This window comes from Cyprinus carpio, chromosome B9 (assembly GCF_018340385.1).
Source record: "Cyprinus carpio isolate SPL01 chromosome B9, ASM1834038v1, whole genome shotgun sequence".
Classification (NCBI taxonomy): Eukaryota; Metazoa; Chordata; class Actinopteri; order Cypriniformes; family Cyprinidae; genus Cyprinus; species Cyprinus carpio.
The window spans coordinates 19,677,662-19,691,739 of NC_056605.1; the positions used below are offsets into that span (position 1 = coordinate 19,677,662).

Sequence of the window (14,078 nt, forward strand, 5' to 3'; positions counted from 1 at the left end):
TCTTATCTATATTGCATCAAACTGCAATACTTTCTACTAATCTATACTCATATTGAGAATAATTTATGCTGTTATGTTGGATATTCAGAATTCATTCAGAATAGAGGCATTTGAATATTCATTTATGCAAAGCGGGCTTGAAATAATAGACTTGCATGTCAGGCTGGTTTTAGAGTGGTTTTGAGTAGAGATAGACCAGCCTGTCCAGGCTTGGAGAATGTCCTAAACCATCTAAAACACCAGTTTTCAACATTGTTGAGCTTTAAGAGATCTTTAATTTAAACTAAACTGCAACTCGTTCAGAAATCTTTGAATACGTGACATCAAAAAACTGACATTAACACATACCCACATTTACAGTACATTTCAACAACAGTTTGATGTTGTTATTAGTTCACCCAACTAATAAATCATGTGATAAACCATTTACTTACCCTTATGTTGTCCAAAACCTGTATGACTTACTTTCAACTGTGGAAGATGCAAGAAGATATACAATGGAAGTCAGAAAACTGTTTGGTTACCAACATTTTTGAAAATATCTTTTGTGTTCTTGTGTTGGCTGAACTATCCCTTTAAATATATTTTGTGTTATCTAAAACCAGTTAATGGGGTCATATAACACATTACATTTTTTCTCAGGGTTAACCAATTTTCTGTGCTAAAACCGTCGGTTTTGTTTTACATATCCATTTGCACGCTCTCTGACCCTTAACAAAGCTCCTCCAGTGAACTGAATTTATAGCAGTGGTTGTCAAGGGCTAGTGTATTAGGATAGAGAACATACAGTGAAACCATGTGTGGAACATAGACTCTCTCCCAAGGGTCTCTTTAAAGGACAATACTGTTTGACTAGGCTTTTGTGCGAGTGGCTTGGTCTACAAGTGCTCCTTCATCTGAACAACAGCCACCTTGGACTCACTGACAAATGTTGTTCCTCGATGTGTATTCGCCATTCATTCGTTTGACACAGTGGGCTCTAATGATCCAAAAAGTGCGCTGAAAAGAGGAGATAACATTTAAAATGTCACATCCTTGGCCCTGCTCTGTTTTCTACAAATTGGAGAAAAGGTCTTTCTCTCTGTGTGTTGAATGTCACCAGCTGTCTCTTCTAATTGAATGTGCAGCACACCTGCCGGTGTGGCGGTCTGGGTTAGTCCATTTCTTTAGCCAGCGTTTAATGCATAACATTCAAAACCGTTTCACACTTTCATTAACTCCATCTGAAGTGTCCTTGTGTATTGTTGTGGTAACTAAGTGAAGAAACAGGTACAGGCAAAATAGGCTGAGACTAGCAGGATAAAACCAATTTGAATAGATTTAAAAATCTATAAGCACAGTTTGTGCTTATAGATTTTTCATCTTTTTGGACTCTTTGTAAAATGTTTTATATAATGGAAAAGAGGTTTTATGCACACAGATGTATTAAACACACAAAAATATTACACAGCACACCTGTTTTTAACATTGGCAATAAAAAGGAAGTGTTTCCTGAGCACCAAATCAGCATATTAGAATAATTTTAGAAGGAACGTGACACTCAAAACTGCACTAAAGGTTGCTGATGGCTTTATCATCACAGGAATAAGTTACATTGCAAAACATATATTTTTATGTATTTATTTATTTATTTGTACATAAGTTGACTGAATGTTTTGTATGGATTGGTAGTGAAAAGATCTAAAGAATGATTTGTGTAAAGTTCCTGTGTGCATTCTTCAGCAATTCCTCATTCTGCCCACTTCCTAATAGTTGTCTCTTTCCTTAAAACAGGTAATCTGTGTTTTATGTACTTTATGCATGAATCTAATTAACATCTTTCATGACTGTCTAAATGCACTACTTGTTATTGCTTATGAGCTTTTGCTTCTATGTTACACAAATCTGTGTTGTTTATAAGCTTTTAACTGGTTTGACCACCTGTTTTGAGAGTACACGGCCTAAAAATTTTGCTTTTCTACTCAGTTGAATGAGCATATCTTGTTTTGTTTCTCTGCAGTGGTAATGGAGAGGGCAGGAAGAGGTCTCTATCAGGCTGTAGCACCGATTCTTTGACCTTGGTGTCTCCACGCAGAGTTTCTTGGCGCCAGAAGATTTTCCTAAGGGTGGCGTCACCCATGAACAAACCCTCTGCTTCTATGCAACACGTGGGTGGGTGTACATGCTTTAGTGCACACACAGACAGGTGCAACATTACACCCTGTTCTCCTAGCAGTCTATTTATAGTCACCGTTGCAGTAGAAATCGTGGTTCTGCAAGCTTTAGAACTTCCAAGATAATTATCCCTTTTACTGAGATTCAAGAAAAGAAGAGTAAACATGGTATATTAGGGCTGTCAAATCAATTCAGCGCAATAAATTGCATCCAAAATAAAAGTTTGTGCTTACATAGTATATGTGTGTGTGCTGTGTATGTTTTTATGTATATATTTGTTTTATATGTATATATAAATACACACACACATACATGTATATATTTAAGAAATATTTACATGTGTGTGTGTATGTGTGTATGTATATATATATATATATATATATATATATATATATATATATGTATATATATATATATATATATATATATATATACACATACGTGTATATATATTAATATTTATGTATGATTTATTATTACTATATATATATTATTATATAGTATATGTACGGTATAAATTACAATATTAATTTATACCATTATTATAGTTACTTAATATTATATACAGCATATTCTATTTTCCATTATATTTTATAAAAATAATCAACAATAATAAATACTTATTATATAAAAATATATATATATATATTTTAAAAATGTATGTAACATTGAATTACCTCATTCTGTACTGTATATATTGTATCATGATATATGAATAGTAGTTTATTATGACACTCAGTACAATGGTATTGCCAACAATATCATAGTACTGTCACAGTATTTTTTTTGTCAGGGAAATCACTCAGCATCTGCTGTTTTTCAGACCACATGGATGGCCGGGAGCTGCTGCCACTTTCTCCTCGGGCTTTGAACCAGGATCAAGATCCTCAGGTCAGCCCCCTGTCCCCAGAGCAGGGCTTTGGTGGAGAGAAGGGCCGGCGCAGTCCAGCTGACTACAGGGCCCTGTGGAAGAAAGCCATCCACCAACAGATTTTGCTCATCCGCATGGAGAAAGAGAACCAGCGCCTGGAGGGTTAGTGTTTCTACCCCTCTCTTATAATTGAACATTTATAAATTCTTGCCCCCTATGAGTTTCCATTAAACATGAAAGGAAATGTATTGTTGATCTAGATTGTATATTGTATAAATAAATAAACATGAATGGTGATATATAAATAATAACTATAATATATATAAAAAATAAATATTAATTGAATGGTGCAGTCATCAGGGGATGATTATTTTCACATTTTTATGAAGGCATACAATAGGTTTGTGTGAGAAACAGATCAAAGTGTAATTCGTTACGCAATGATAATCTTACCATGTTGGTTTTGGTTACAAAACACATGAAATCCAATGACATTTGGTGTCTTGGACATCAAACCTGCAAAAACACACCTTGACATGGCAATTTTGAGCATGTAAATAATAGTAAATCAACACTGGAGATTCTTTTAAAACATATCTTATTGTGTTGCACAAAAGTAAGTCAGTAACCCTAACAATATAAGGGTGGGTAAATAATGACCAAAATTTCATTTTGTAGGTGAACAATCCCTTTAAATAATTACTGTACTGTAGCTCAAACATGGCGCTAGCAATGGCATATTTAATGGGTTCTATTCCCAGGGAATGCATAAACTGTTAAAATAAACTTAATATATAAACAGTTTGTAAAAAGATAAAATGAATCTTGAGAGCAATCTAATTCACTATATAAAAGTTTCAGTTGCATAAAAACCTACATCAGTAGTTCAGCATATATGGGACATTCTGGAGTCACAGAAAAGGGTGTGTTTCCTCCCATCACTCTGATTAGACAGCTGTTTTTAGCCTGGCCTTATTTTTAGAGGGGCAAGTGCCACTGTGTCTATTTTACATTCTGGGGCAAAGTTAATTATAGATGGAAATGTCTGGATGACGTTCACGTTCTTTAAGAGTGCACTTGGAGTTCTGTGACCTCTAGGTTACATATTCAGCCTTAATCTTTAAGAAATAGTTTTTTATTTATTTATTTGTTATTAGTGTTTGAGTCTCTTTAACTCCTTATGAAAGGTTAATATTGTATATAAGTTCAACTTTGTTTTGAAATAGCAAAGCTTTGTGAAATATTGCCCTCTGTTGGCCAAACTGCATCACACATAAAGCAAGTCACTTCCTCTACCTTGTTTTTCTTTTTGGTGTTTTCTGTCTTTTTTCTGTGCTGTTGGATTGGCCGAACTGAATAAACATGTTTAAGTAGAAGGTAAGAATATATACGGCCAAGACATTGTCGTCTCGCCTGAGCAGGCTGCACTTCAAGCGGTTGTTGGCATGATATCATTGTTTGGCTGCAATGTTGTATACAAACCAGCATGAGGCAGATAGCTACATGTTCTCAAGTGCAGATAAACAATAACAGTTGGCTTTTAGGATATCATTTCCTCCTGCCTAGTGTAATAGTTGTGGAGTTGCACCTTGAGTCTAACATTCTCTTCTTCTTGTTCATCTGCAAAGATGTTCATGCATGCTTTTACCTTGGATAGTACAAATATGTTGTGATGCTTTGTTAAGGTTACTTTAAAAGGCCATGCCATTCTGAACCTTCTAAAGTTGCTATGGAAACTTGTGGTGCATATAAACCAAAATATGAGCAGCATGCTACAGTTTATTTGCAGTGATGCATGTTTGCCTGTGTAGCTTCCATTGTACATGCATTGCTATAAACCCACTCTCTATTTGTTTTTACAAACTGAAACTGATCAAATTATTATATGCATGACAGTGATGAATGGTTAGTGGTTCTGATTTTGCTTGTGGACCATATTTTGCATTTACACCATAAATTAAGCGGTAAACTGACAATTAAAGAAAATGTTTTTTGAATTTATACATATATTAAGAACATATTTTTATTAAGTTCTTAAAACATCCTGATGAATGGCATTTTATATGAATCATATTGATATAAAACAGGAATTTCAATTTTGAATGCAATTTAAATTGCATTTAGCATTGTTTTCCTCTTCTGTCCACATTTCTGGGTCACACCTCAACACTTGAGAACCACTAACATAGAATCTGCCTCTGTCTCTGTGGGAAGAGCAGGTGCTGGACATGATGCTTTTTCATTTTGACACATAGAATGGTTTAGATCCAAAGAGATAGGACATAATAACAGTGTATTAAATGTTAGTTGTTCTGTTGGTATGAATTTATTCATTTTAAACCTCACTTTTTTTCCCTGCAGCCAGCCGTGATGAATTGCACATTCGTAAAATGAAGCTGGACTACCAGGAAGTGTGTCCGTGCTCAAAAGAGGTGCAGGCCCTTTGGGACAGGAAGTTGAGTAGTCCCTGCCGTACTAAAGTACAGTGGGACAAAGAAGAGATCCACAGTGCTGTATGCCAAGGTATGAACTTTTATTTTGTTTACTTCCATCAATAAAACTAACAAAAAGATTTTGGTCTACATAAAATTTTTGTTTCTTACTATAATGTACACTAACATTCAAAAATTTGGGGTCAGTAAGATTTTTATATTTTTGTTTTTTCAAAGAAGTCTCTTATGCTCACCAAATCAAACAATAACAATGGGAAATATTGCTACAGTTTACTATTAATATGTTTTAATAATTTATTCCCGTGACAGTAGCTGAATTTAACAGCCATTACTTCAGTCTTTCAGACTTTTCTATGCTGATTATTATTATTATTAGTGTTTAAATAGTTGCACTTTTTTCCAGGATAGGTGATGAATGTACAGTTCAAAAGATCATTTTAAATATACTTTTTTTTGTTACATTTGAAATAGTAATTTCATTTGTAGAGTAATAATGTAAAAATCTTTTTAAAAAATCGTAATTTCTAACATTTCTTAAAAATCTGTTTGATCAAGTGAATGTGTCGTTGCTAATAAACATATTAACTTTTGACTAGTAGTGCTTACATTGTTGTAGATGCTTACATTTACATGTGAAATTGTTTTGCTATTTTTAACAGCCCTTAGAGTTCCTCACTCTGTTTGTTTGTTTGTATGTGCGTTCTCTGTAGGTGTCCCCAAAAGTCGGCGAGGTGAAGTGTGGCTCCTGCTCTCTCAGCAATATCGTTTGCGTCACCGTCTGCCGCAGCGGCAGCAGCCCCCTGAAACCCCTTATCAGGATCTCCTCAAACAGCTCACAGCACAGCAACACGCCATTCTGGTCGACCTCGGTCTGTATCTAACCAAAGTACTTATAGTTTGTGCAGCTAATTCACATATTTTTGACCTAGAACATTACTGAGGTGATGTTCCCATTCTTTCCAGGCCGGACATTCCCAACACACCAGTATTTCAGCACTCAGCTGGGAGCTGGACAGCTATCTCTGTACAATCTCCTGAAGGCCTACTCCCTGCTGGACACGGAGGTGGGCTACTGCCAGGGGATCAGTTTTGTGGCCGGTTTGCTGCTTTTGCACATGAGCGAGGAGCAGGCTTTTGACACTCTCAAGTTCCTCATGTACGACCTGAGCATTCGCCGACAGTACCGTCCCGACATGATCTCTCTGCAGGTGCGCTGTGTGTGTAAGAGTATCAGTTTTCACTAGTTCATGTTTTTTCTTTCAGAACTGGTAAGTTTGTTTATCTGATCATGCCTATTGTTAAATGTCGCCAGACTGGTTTTAGTGACAGGTAACGGAATGAGCGGGTGTGTTAATTTGTTGAACTGAATGTTATATGAATGACCTTTCTGCTGTGTTAAAAACTAGATTGTTAAAGAGATTGAATAAATGAAATGAATAGTAATTTTAACACATTTGTTTAATATTATGTACATAGTGAACATAGTGGCTTAAAAAGCTTTGATTGACATGTTTAGCCAGTTAAACACTACTCAATTTTTCTCACACCTCTTTTGTCGGGCACTTTCATTTTTAATATAAATGAGCATTGAGCGAAACATAAATGTTTACATATTTACGTGTGTTTTAGTCATCATAGTGTTTATAAAATCTTGGATCGCCATGTTTAGATCACATGACCAGCTCAATACTACTCACTGTCTTGGTAGCGCCTCTATTGTTGGACACTTTAATAAGTAGGCTAAATTAATAATAAATAAGGTGGTGAATAGGGTATTGTTAAAGGTAGGGTATTGTTGCTAACTGAAATGTTTTTGTTTAATGCTACATCCACTCCACTAGGTGTCAGTCTAACATTCAAAGCAACTACTTTATTGGCTGGCGAAACATAAATGAAAATGTAAGAAATGTACTTTCAGTGACTGTAAATTTCACATACTGATTTTGTTACAGGGACCAGAACAGGGAGTATTTTTAATACACTAGACTTCAACACACATTTGCTCAAGCGGTATGCAAACAGCGGTCTCCACCTCTTGTACACTGTTTCCTCCTCAGCTGTTAGTGGTTATTCATCATCAGAAGTGCCAATGTTTAATCACGTGAGAGAGAGCCTGTCTCAGCCAGTCACATTTGAGCCTGTTCAGAGTTTACTCCTGTAAGTGTGAAGACTTTTTCTTCTTTCTCTCCCTCTGTAGATCCAGATGTACCAGCTGTCCCGACTGTTGCACGACTATCACCGTAACCTGTACACTCACCTGGAGGAGCACGAGATCTGTCCCAGTCTGTACGCCGCACCCTGGTTTCTTACTCTCTTCGCCTCTCAGTTCCCGCTCGGCTTTGTTGCCCGTATATTTGGTAAATTTCACTTCCTACCTAACTAACTTACTCAGACCTAGATGTATGTATGTGATGGAGTGCGGGTGAACCTTAGGATAGTGGAGAAATGATCTTGTGTGGTAAAATGTATGTATTTCACACATAAGTCAAGTATTGTTGCCAATGCATAGCCTTTGACTCTTGTGCATGTATGTGTGCTGTGTGGCAGACCTCCTGTTTGTCCAAGGCACAGAGGTGATTTTTAAGGTGGCCCTGTGTTTGCTGAGCAGCCACGAGGGAGAGATACTGGAGTGTGACGGCTTTGAAAGTATTGTGGACTACCTTAAATCCACCATCCCCACCCTCACTCATAGCCAAATGGAAGAGATGATCACTAAGGTACATTTAAAATGGAAAAAATTTCCTGCTACATGTCTGTGGGTTTTGTGTTAAATGATTTATTTCACCCCCCCCCCCAAAAAAAAGAGACACTTTTTAAAATTTAAAAACTCATGTTACTCTGGCAGTTGGCCCATAACTGGAAATTTTTTGAATATCAAGATTTTCATATGAAATGACCAAATAATTTTTTAAAGGGGTGGTTGATTGCGATTTCACTTTTTTTCACGTTAGTTAGTGTGTAATGTTGCTGTTTGAACAAACAATATCTGCAAAGTTACGAAGCTGAAAGTTCAATGCAAACGGAGATATCGTCTTTTAAAATTCTGGCAGTTTAATGCCTACAAAAATGGTTCGTAGGAACTACAACGAGTTACTTCCTGGATTCATGATGTAACAAACCCAGATAAACCCTGCCCTCGGGAAAAGGCAGGAATGGAGGCGGGGCCATGCTGCACTGCTTTAAAGAAGAGGAAGAGAAAACTAGGGTTGCACGTAAATATCTATTCATATATGAATTGAGATTCTGTCTTCTGACGAGTGTAACGGATTCACAAGTTTCAAAATCAGTGTTCTAAAGCAGTGGTTCTCAATCCTGTTCCTCACGTCCCCCTGCTCTGCACACGCTCTGCATCTCTCTCTCTCTCTCTCTCTCTCTCTCATTCAACTCAGCTCCAACAATGAACTGTTCAAATTATATGCTTATTTTCACATAGCTATGAGAAGCATTAAACATTGACGTGCGTGCAGTTGGCGTACTGTATTAAAGCTTCAATCAGGATAAAACCATATATTAAAAGCTAACATAAGCAGTAGCATTTACAAATACCAGCGTATCTAAAAGTATAAGACAACAACAAACAAAAAACATAGTCCTACAATTAAAAGCTGTGCTTGCACATGCTCTGCATGATCCTGTTCTATAATATCCTCTGCTTCTCAATCGGGCTCAAACTGATAAGCCATATTAACAACGCCGTTGTTTACAATACAACCGGAGCACATGCCGCTGAGGCGAGGGGTGGGACGTTTAGACACACTAGAGTTGGTTTAGCCAATCACAACACACTGGGCTAGCTAACCAATCAGAGCCCATTGCCAATTTCTGAGGGAGTGGCTGCATAAAAGCAGGAAATGATCAGCGTGTTGCTCAGAGAAGGGACAGAGCGGTGTGGAATAAAGGTAAATTATGTGAAAAATAATGCGTTTTAAAAAAAAAATTAAGCATTAACACGTTAGACGGCTCCCCATAAACACAATCAAGCCTAGGAAAAAACAGTGAACCACCCCTTTAAATATTCATACAATGAATGTAAGTATATAAATAATATCAGCCAGTGTTATGTTAGCATAATACTATTTCAGTATTTAATATTTCTGTTTAATTTTAGCTATTTTAGTTTGTTAGTTTAGTAATTTTAATAAAGTAATATTTTAGTAATGTATGTTTGAATATTTTTTCTTAGTTAATTTTTAGTACTTCAGCTTTACATGTACATATAAACATTTCAAATTTTCATTGACCTTTGTATTTTTTAACAGTTTCAGTTGTTTTGTCTAGTATTTACATTGTATTTCCTTCAGCTTTTTTCAGTTACTTAAAACAATTTTCAAGTTTTATTTTTACACTGATCAGCCATAATTTTTAACATCTCTTCCTTAAATGTAAAATATTTTTTTCTTTTTGAGATGCAAACTGGATACTATTCTGTAAAGTAAGCATATGGCAAAAAGAGATCATGTTACAACTGTTTGAAACCTTTTTTTATGCATACTGAATATGGTTTCACAATTTGATTGTAGACACCACACAGTGTTTCATATGTAGTATGCAATACACTAGAATGCACTCTATTTAACCACTAGGTGGTGCAACTTGCTTTTCAAAAATCAACAGACTGTTTTGTTGAAAAGAAAATTCATTGTTTCAGTTCAATTTTTATTTTACAGTTTTTGTTTATATTTGGATATACTTTATGTAAAGGTATGTGTGAGAGTCTCAAATAGCATTTAATTTTAATGAACCTCTGCCATATTCTCTGAAAATAACTATCAGTATAAAATGTGGTTTGCAGGCAATCGAGATGGACATCTCCAAGCAGCTGCATGCGTATGAAGTGGAGTACCACGTCCTGCAGGATGAGCTGTCAGACGCTCCTCCACCATCAGAGGACTCCGATAGGCTAGATAAACTGGAGAAAGCTAATTCCCAGCTCAAGAAACAGAACATGGACTTACTAGAGAAACTGCAGGTAGATGTATAACAATATCACAGCATAACACAAGTAGTGGTTTGAAAAGCAGGCAAGTGTTTTGTTCCTTTATTGCCAGTGTGTGGAAGCACAGAACAAAAGACAAACAGCTTGAAACCTAAGATCTTTACAGATGCAACTCTGAAAATTTTTAAAATGAAATTTTGGTTCAGTGTTTTACATTTCAAATTAAAAATAATGGAAATAAAACTGATACTAGCTTGTTGATTTATCATCCATAAGTTTTTATGAATGTGGGAGAATGAATTATACTTGAAACTCCATTAGTGTAAGCATATAACGTCACAACTTGCTTATCTCCAAGTTGTTCCTAAAAACAACCTGTTGCTTAAAATAAGCAAAACTAACAGTTACTAACAGTATTAATAAGCCATTGGATCTGACTCACATTACCCAACTTTACTGCACAGTTCCCATTTTTGGAAATGCCTTATTTATTTATATATTTGTTATTTGTGCCAGAATGTTTCATTGTTCTATTCCCAGGAATTTCTCAGCACACACAAAAAAAAAATAAAAAAAAATGAATAAATAAATATATATATATACTGTGTATACACTTTAAACACTAATGTTACTCTGGCAGTTGGCAAGATTTTCATATGAAATGTGATGTATTTAATAAATACCACAAATATTACCAAATAAATACATTAAAAATAAAAACAATAACATAAATATATAAAAAATATATACATTACATTTAATGTGTGTGTGTGTGTGTGTGTATATATATATATATATATATATATATATATATATATATATATATATATATATATATATGAATTACATTTCAAAATATATTTAAATAGAAAACATTTATTTTAAATTGTAATAATATTTCAAAATATAACCATTTTTAATGTATTTTAATCTAATAAATGCAGCAAGACTTCTTTCAAAAACATTTTTTACCAACCCCAAACTACCTCAACAGTAGTGTATATGGTTACATGAAAAATTGTGCATAGTTTCTTCACAAGATTCCCTCATTGATTCTCATGTTTGGCTTTCTTATTAACAGGCGGCTCGTTTGAAGATTCAGACACTGGAGAGCAGTGTAGAGAGCTTCCTTTCACGTGAGAGCAAGATGAAGCACCTGATCCGTTCTCTGGAACAAGAGAAAGCTTCCTACCAAAAGACCATTGAGCGCATGCGTAGCAGTTTGCCATCGGATGCCATGGCTGATGTGGAGATGACCCAACTCAAGTCCAGCACCAACGGGAAAGCCAAAGAAACCTGCAAAAAGCCTTGAATCACCATCCTACTGACTCATGCATCATATAGGTACATCAGTAGGGAATTAGCCTGCTTCTTCCTCTTTTGTGTTCCCATCATGCTTTACCTTTGATGGCCTAATTGAGAGACATGGGAACGTTTGACACCTTGCAGCATCACAGAGAAAACTTGTAAACAAACGGAAGTGCATTAATGTCCACGTGTGATTATACACTCACTGTGAAGGTATTTTTTGACCTGGCACTCCAAACCAGGTGTTTGGAGGAAACCAAATATTTACCAGATCGAACTTTTGCTTAAAGTGCTTTACCTAAAGTGCAGGCAGGAAGTGAAACCATGTGCTGCTGGGTTTCCTCTGCAACTTACAAACAGTCCTGCTGTCCTGACTTCCCAGTTTGAGCTCATGGACTTCAAGCGAATCACTGTCTTAAAACATGAAGAGTAATTTGTCTTCAAACCATCATCTTTGATATTGCACAGTATTCTGTGTGTGCACTGAAGAAGTGTGCCTGAAGAACGTTGTGTTGGATACTATGCCATAAAAATGTGCGTGTGCAATCTTTGAAATGCAGTGTGTAATGGTCGCCTGGGCATAAAAAAATAAATCCCACAATCCTTTGGGGATTTTACCATTGTTTGGGTTTCTTTTCAAATGATCACTTGTTTTTTGTGTGGCACCAACTGTCCTTGACATCTGCGCAAATATTTTTGCAGTGTATAAGACTGCAGGGGTCTTGACTCCTCTGTCATGGAGAGCGGCTCACAAAAGATCTGTTATGATGATGAGAATCTGTCAGAACTTATATAGATATCAAATGCTAAAATGCTATTATATTTCATTCACTTTTTGTCAGACATTTGTATTACATGTTTTATTTGATGCTAGTTCATTTTGGCCTTGGCATATAAGCCTAATAGGACAAAAACATGTTCAGCTTGATGCTGGCTAAATATGATTGTACATATACCCTTATAAAAATGACACTGTATTGGTCACTCATCTAACCACATGAATGTGAAGCTAAAGCAGGAATATCTACTTGAACACTCATTCTTGTTTGTCTGTTTTCATATGATCCACATTTGTCTTGACTACACCGATCAGAACCTGCTTCGTTTTGACAGTTTAATGAATGAATCACAATTGTAGTAAGATGATAAACTCTAATGTAAGTGTTGTTAAATGTAAGCAAGAGCCTCTTCCTGCTATTCTATGTTCGAGTGAACATAATATGGCAAAAAGTGACATTAAGAAGTGTTAGTGCTGACCTGCTGGGTATTTTAACTGATCAACTTTCTTTTAGATATTGTTTTTTGGAATCATTTTCTTTTTCAGAAATACATCTTTGACATTGCAAATTGAAAAGACTTGCATATCTTTGGAAGAGTCAAAACATATGTGCACGTTTAATCAAGGGCCACAAATACTGTACATCACCTGTTCAGAGGAGGTACATTCTAGCACCACACAGAAAGTTTAACAATGTGAAGGATGGGGACAAATGATTCATCGTGCAAGAACAAGGTCACATTGTCCAACTTTTCAATTTTTCTCAATGCTATAATAAAATAGGATGTCTTCATACAAAAAAAAAAACACATAAAGCAAATGGTCTGATGATGTGTTTGATACATCAGTCATTCTTTTTCATACTATGTTCAGTGTGCCAAAACTTGTTGATCATTATGTCACGTTTCCATTGTTACATGCCACCGAAGTTTTGTTGGACTACATTTATTTCGGATACAGCTTTGTTTGCAATGAATCTTTGGTCACCATTAAAAGTGTGTGTGTGTGTGCATTGTGCAAACAATGTCTTGATTGTTTCTTTCTGATTTTGGCTGAGTTGTCAGTCCTCTATACTCCATTAAAATCAACTTTTTATACCTCAGTTTCCGTTTATTGTTATTATTAGTTGTTAAGCATTCTGTAACCTACACTGAAGGAAGGACACAAGTCACGAGAGAGTAGTCTTTTGCCTGGGGCCAGTAAGCAAACTCCTAGCAACTACATTGCAAGTGCTCAAAGCATACAGAACATCGTAGCAACACAATAGCAATCACAATGCACATTTTTGTAGTTAAATAACATATAACTAGACCCAATATAAACTTGAATAATGATGCATGATGATCAAAACTGCCATAGTTATTTGTAGTGTTTTACATGACAGTTTATTTGCAGTATTATGGGATGCATTGTGAAATGTCAGTCATACCGGTCAAATAAAAATATTCACGGCTGGGAAGATACAAATGTGTTGTGTACGTTTACACCATCTTACAGCTGAGAAAAATGATAAAGTGATATTTTAAGTGTGATTATTTTTTTGTTGTTGTTGTTGATGTATTTTATGCTTTTATTTCC

General features: G+C 35.7%; 1 protein-coding gene across 1 annotated transcript in view; it reads left to right on the forward strand.

Annotated features, from left to right (window-relative positions):
* The window catches only part of LOC109065850 (TBC1 domain family member 4-like), a 31,391-nt gene extending 17,789 nt beyond the window's left edge, over window positions 1–13,602 (forward strand). Inside the window, exons 12-20 of the mRNA XM_042730436.1 lie at window positions 2,000–2,151; window positions 2,978–3,187; window positions 5,387–5,548; window positions 6,189–6,347; window positions 6,442–6,686; window positions 7,676–7,835; window positions 8,026–8,195; window positions 10,271–10,447; window positions 11,496–13,602. Of these exons, the coding sequence (XP_042586370.1) occupies window positions 2,000–2,151; window positions 2,978–3,187; window positions 5,387–5,548; window positions 6,189–6,347; window positions 6,442–6,686; window positions 7,676–7,835; window positions 8,026–8,195; window positions 10,271–10,447; window positions 11,496–11,726 (1,666 nt within the window). The 3' untranslated portion in view covers window positions 11,727–13,602. The remainder of the gene's footprint in view (window positions 1–1,999; window positions 2,152–2,977; window positions 3,188–5,386; window positions 5,549–6,188; window positions 6,348–6,441; window positions 6,687–7,675; window positions 7,836–8,025; window positions 8,196–10,270; window positions 10,448–11,495) is intronic.
* Window positions 13,603–14,078: the final 476 nt, after the last annotated feature.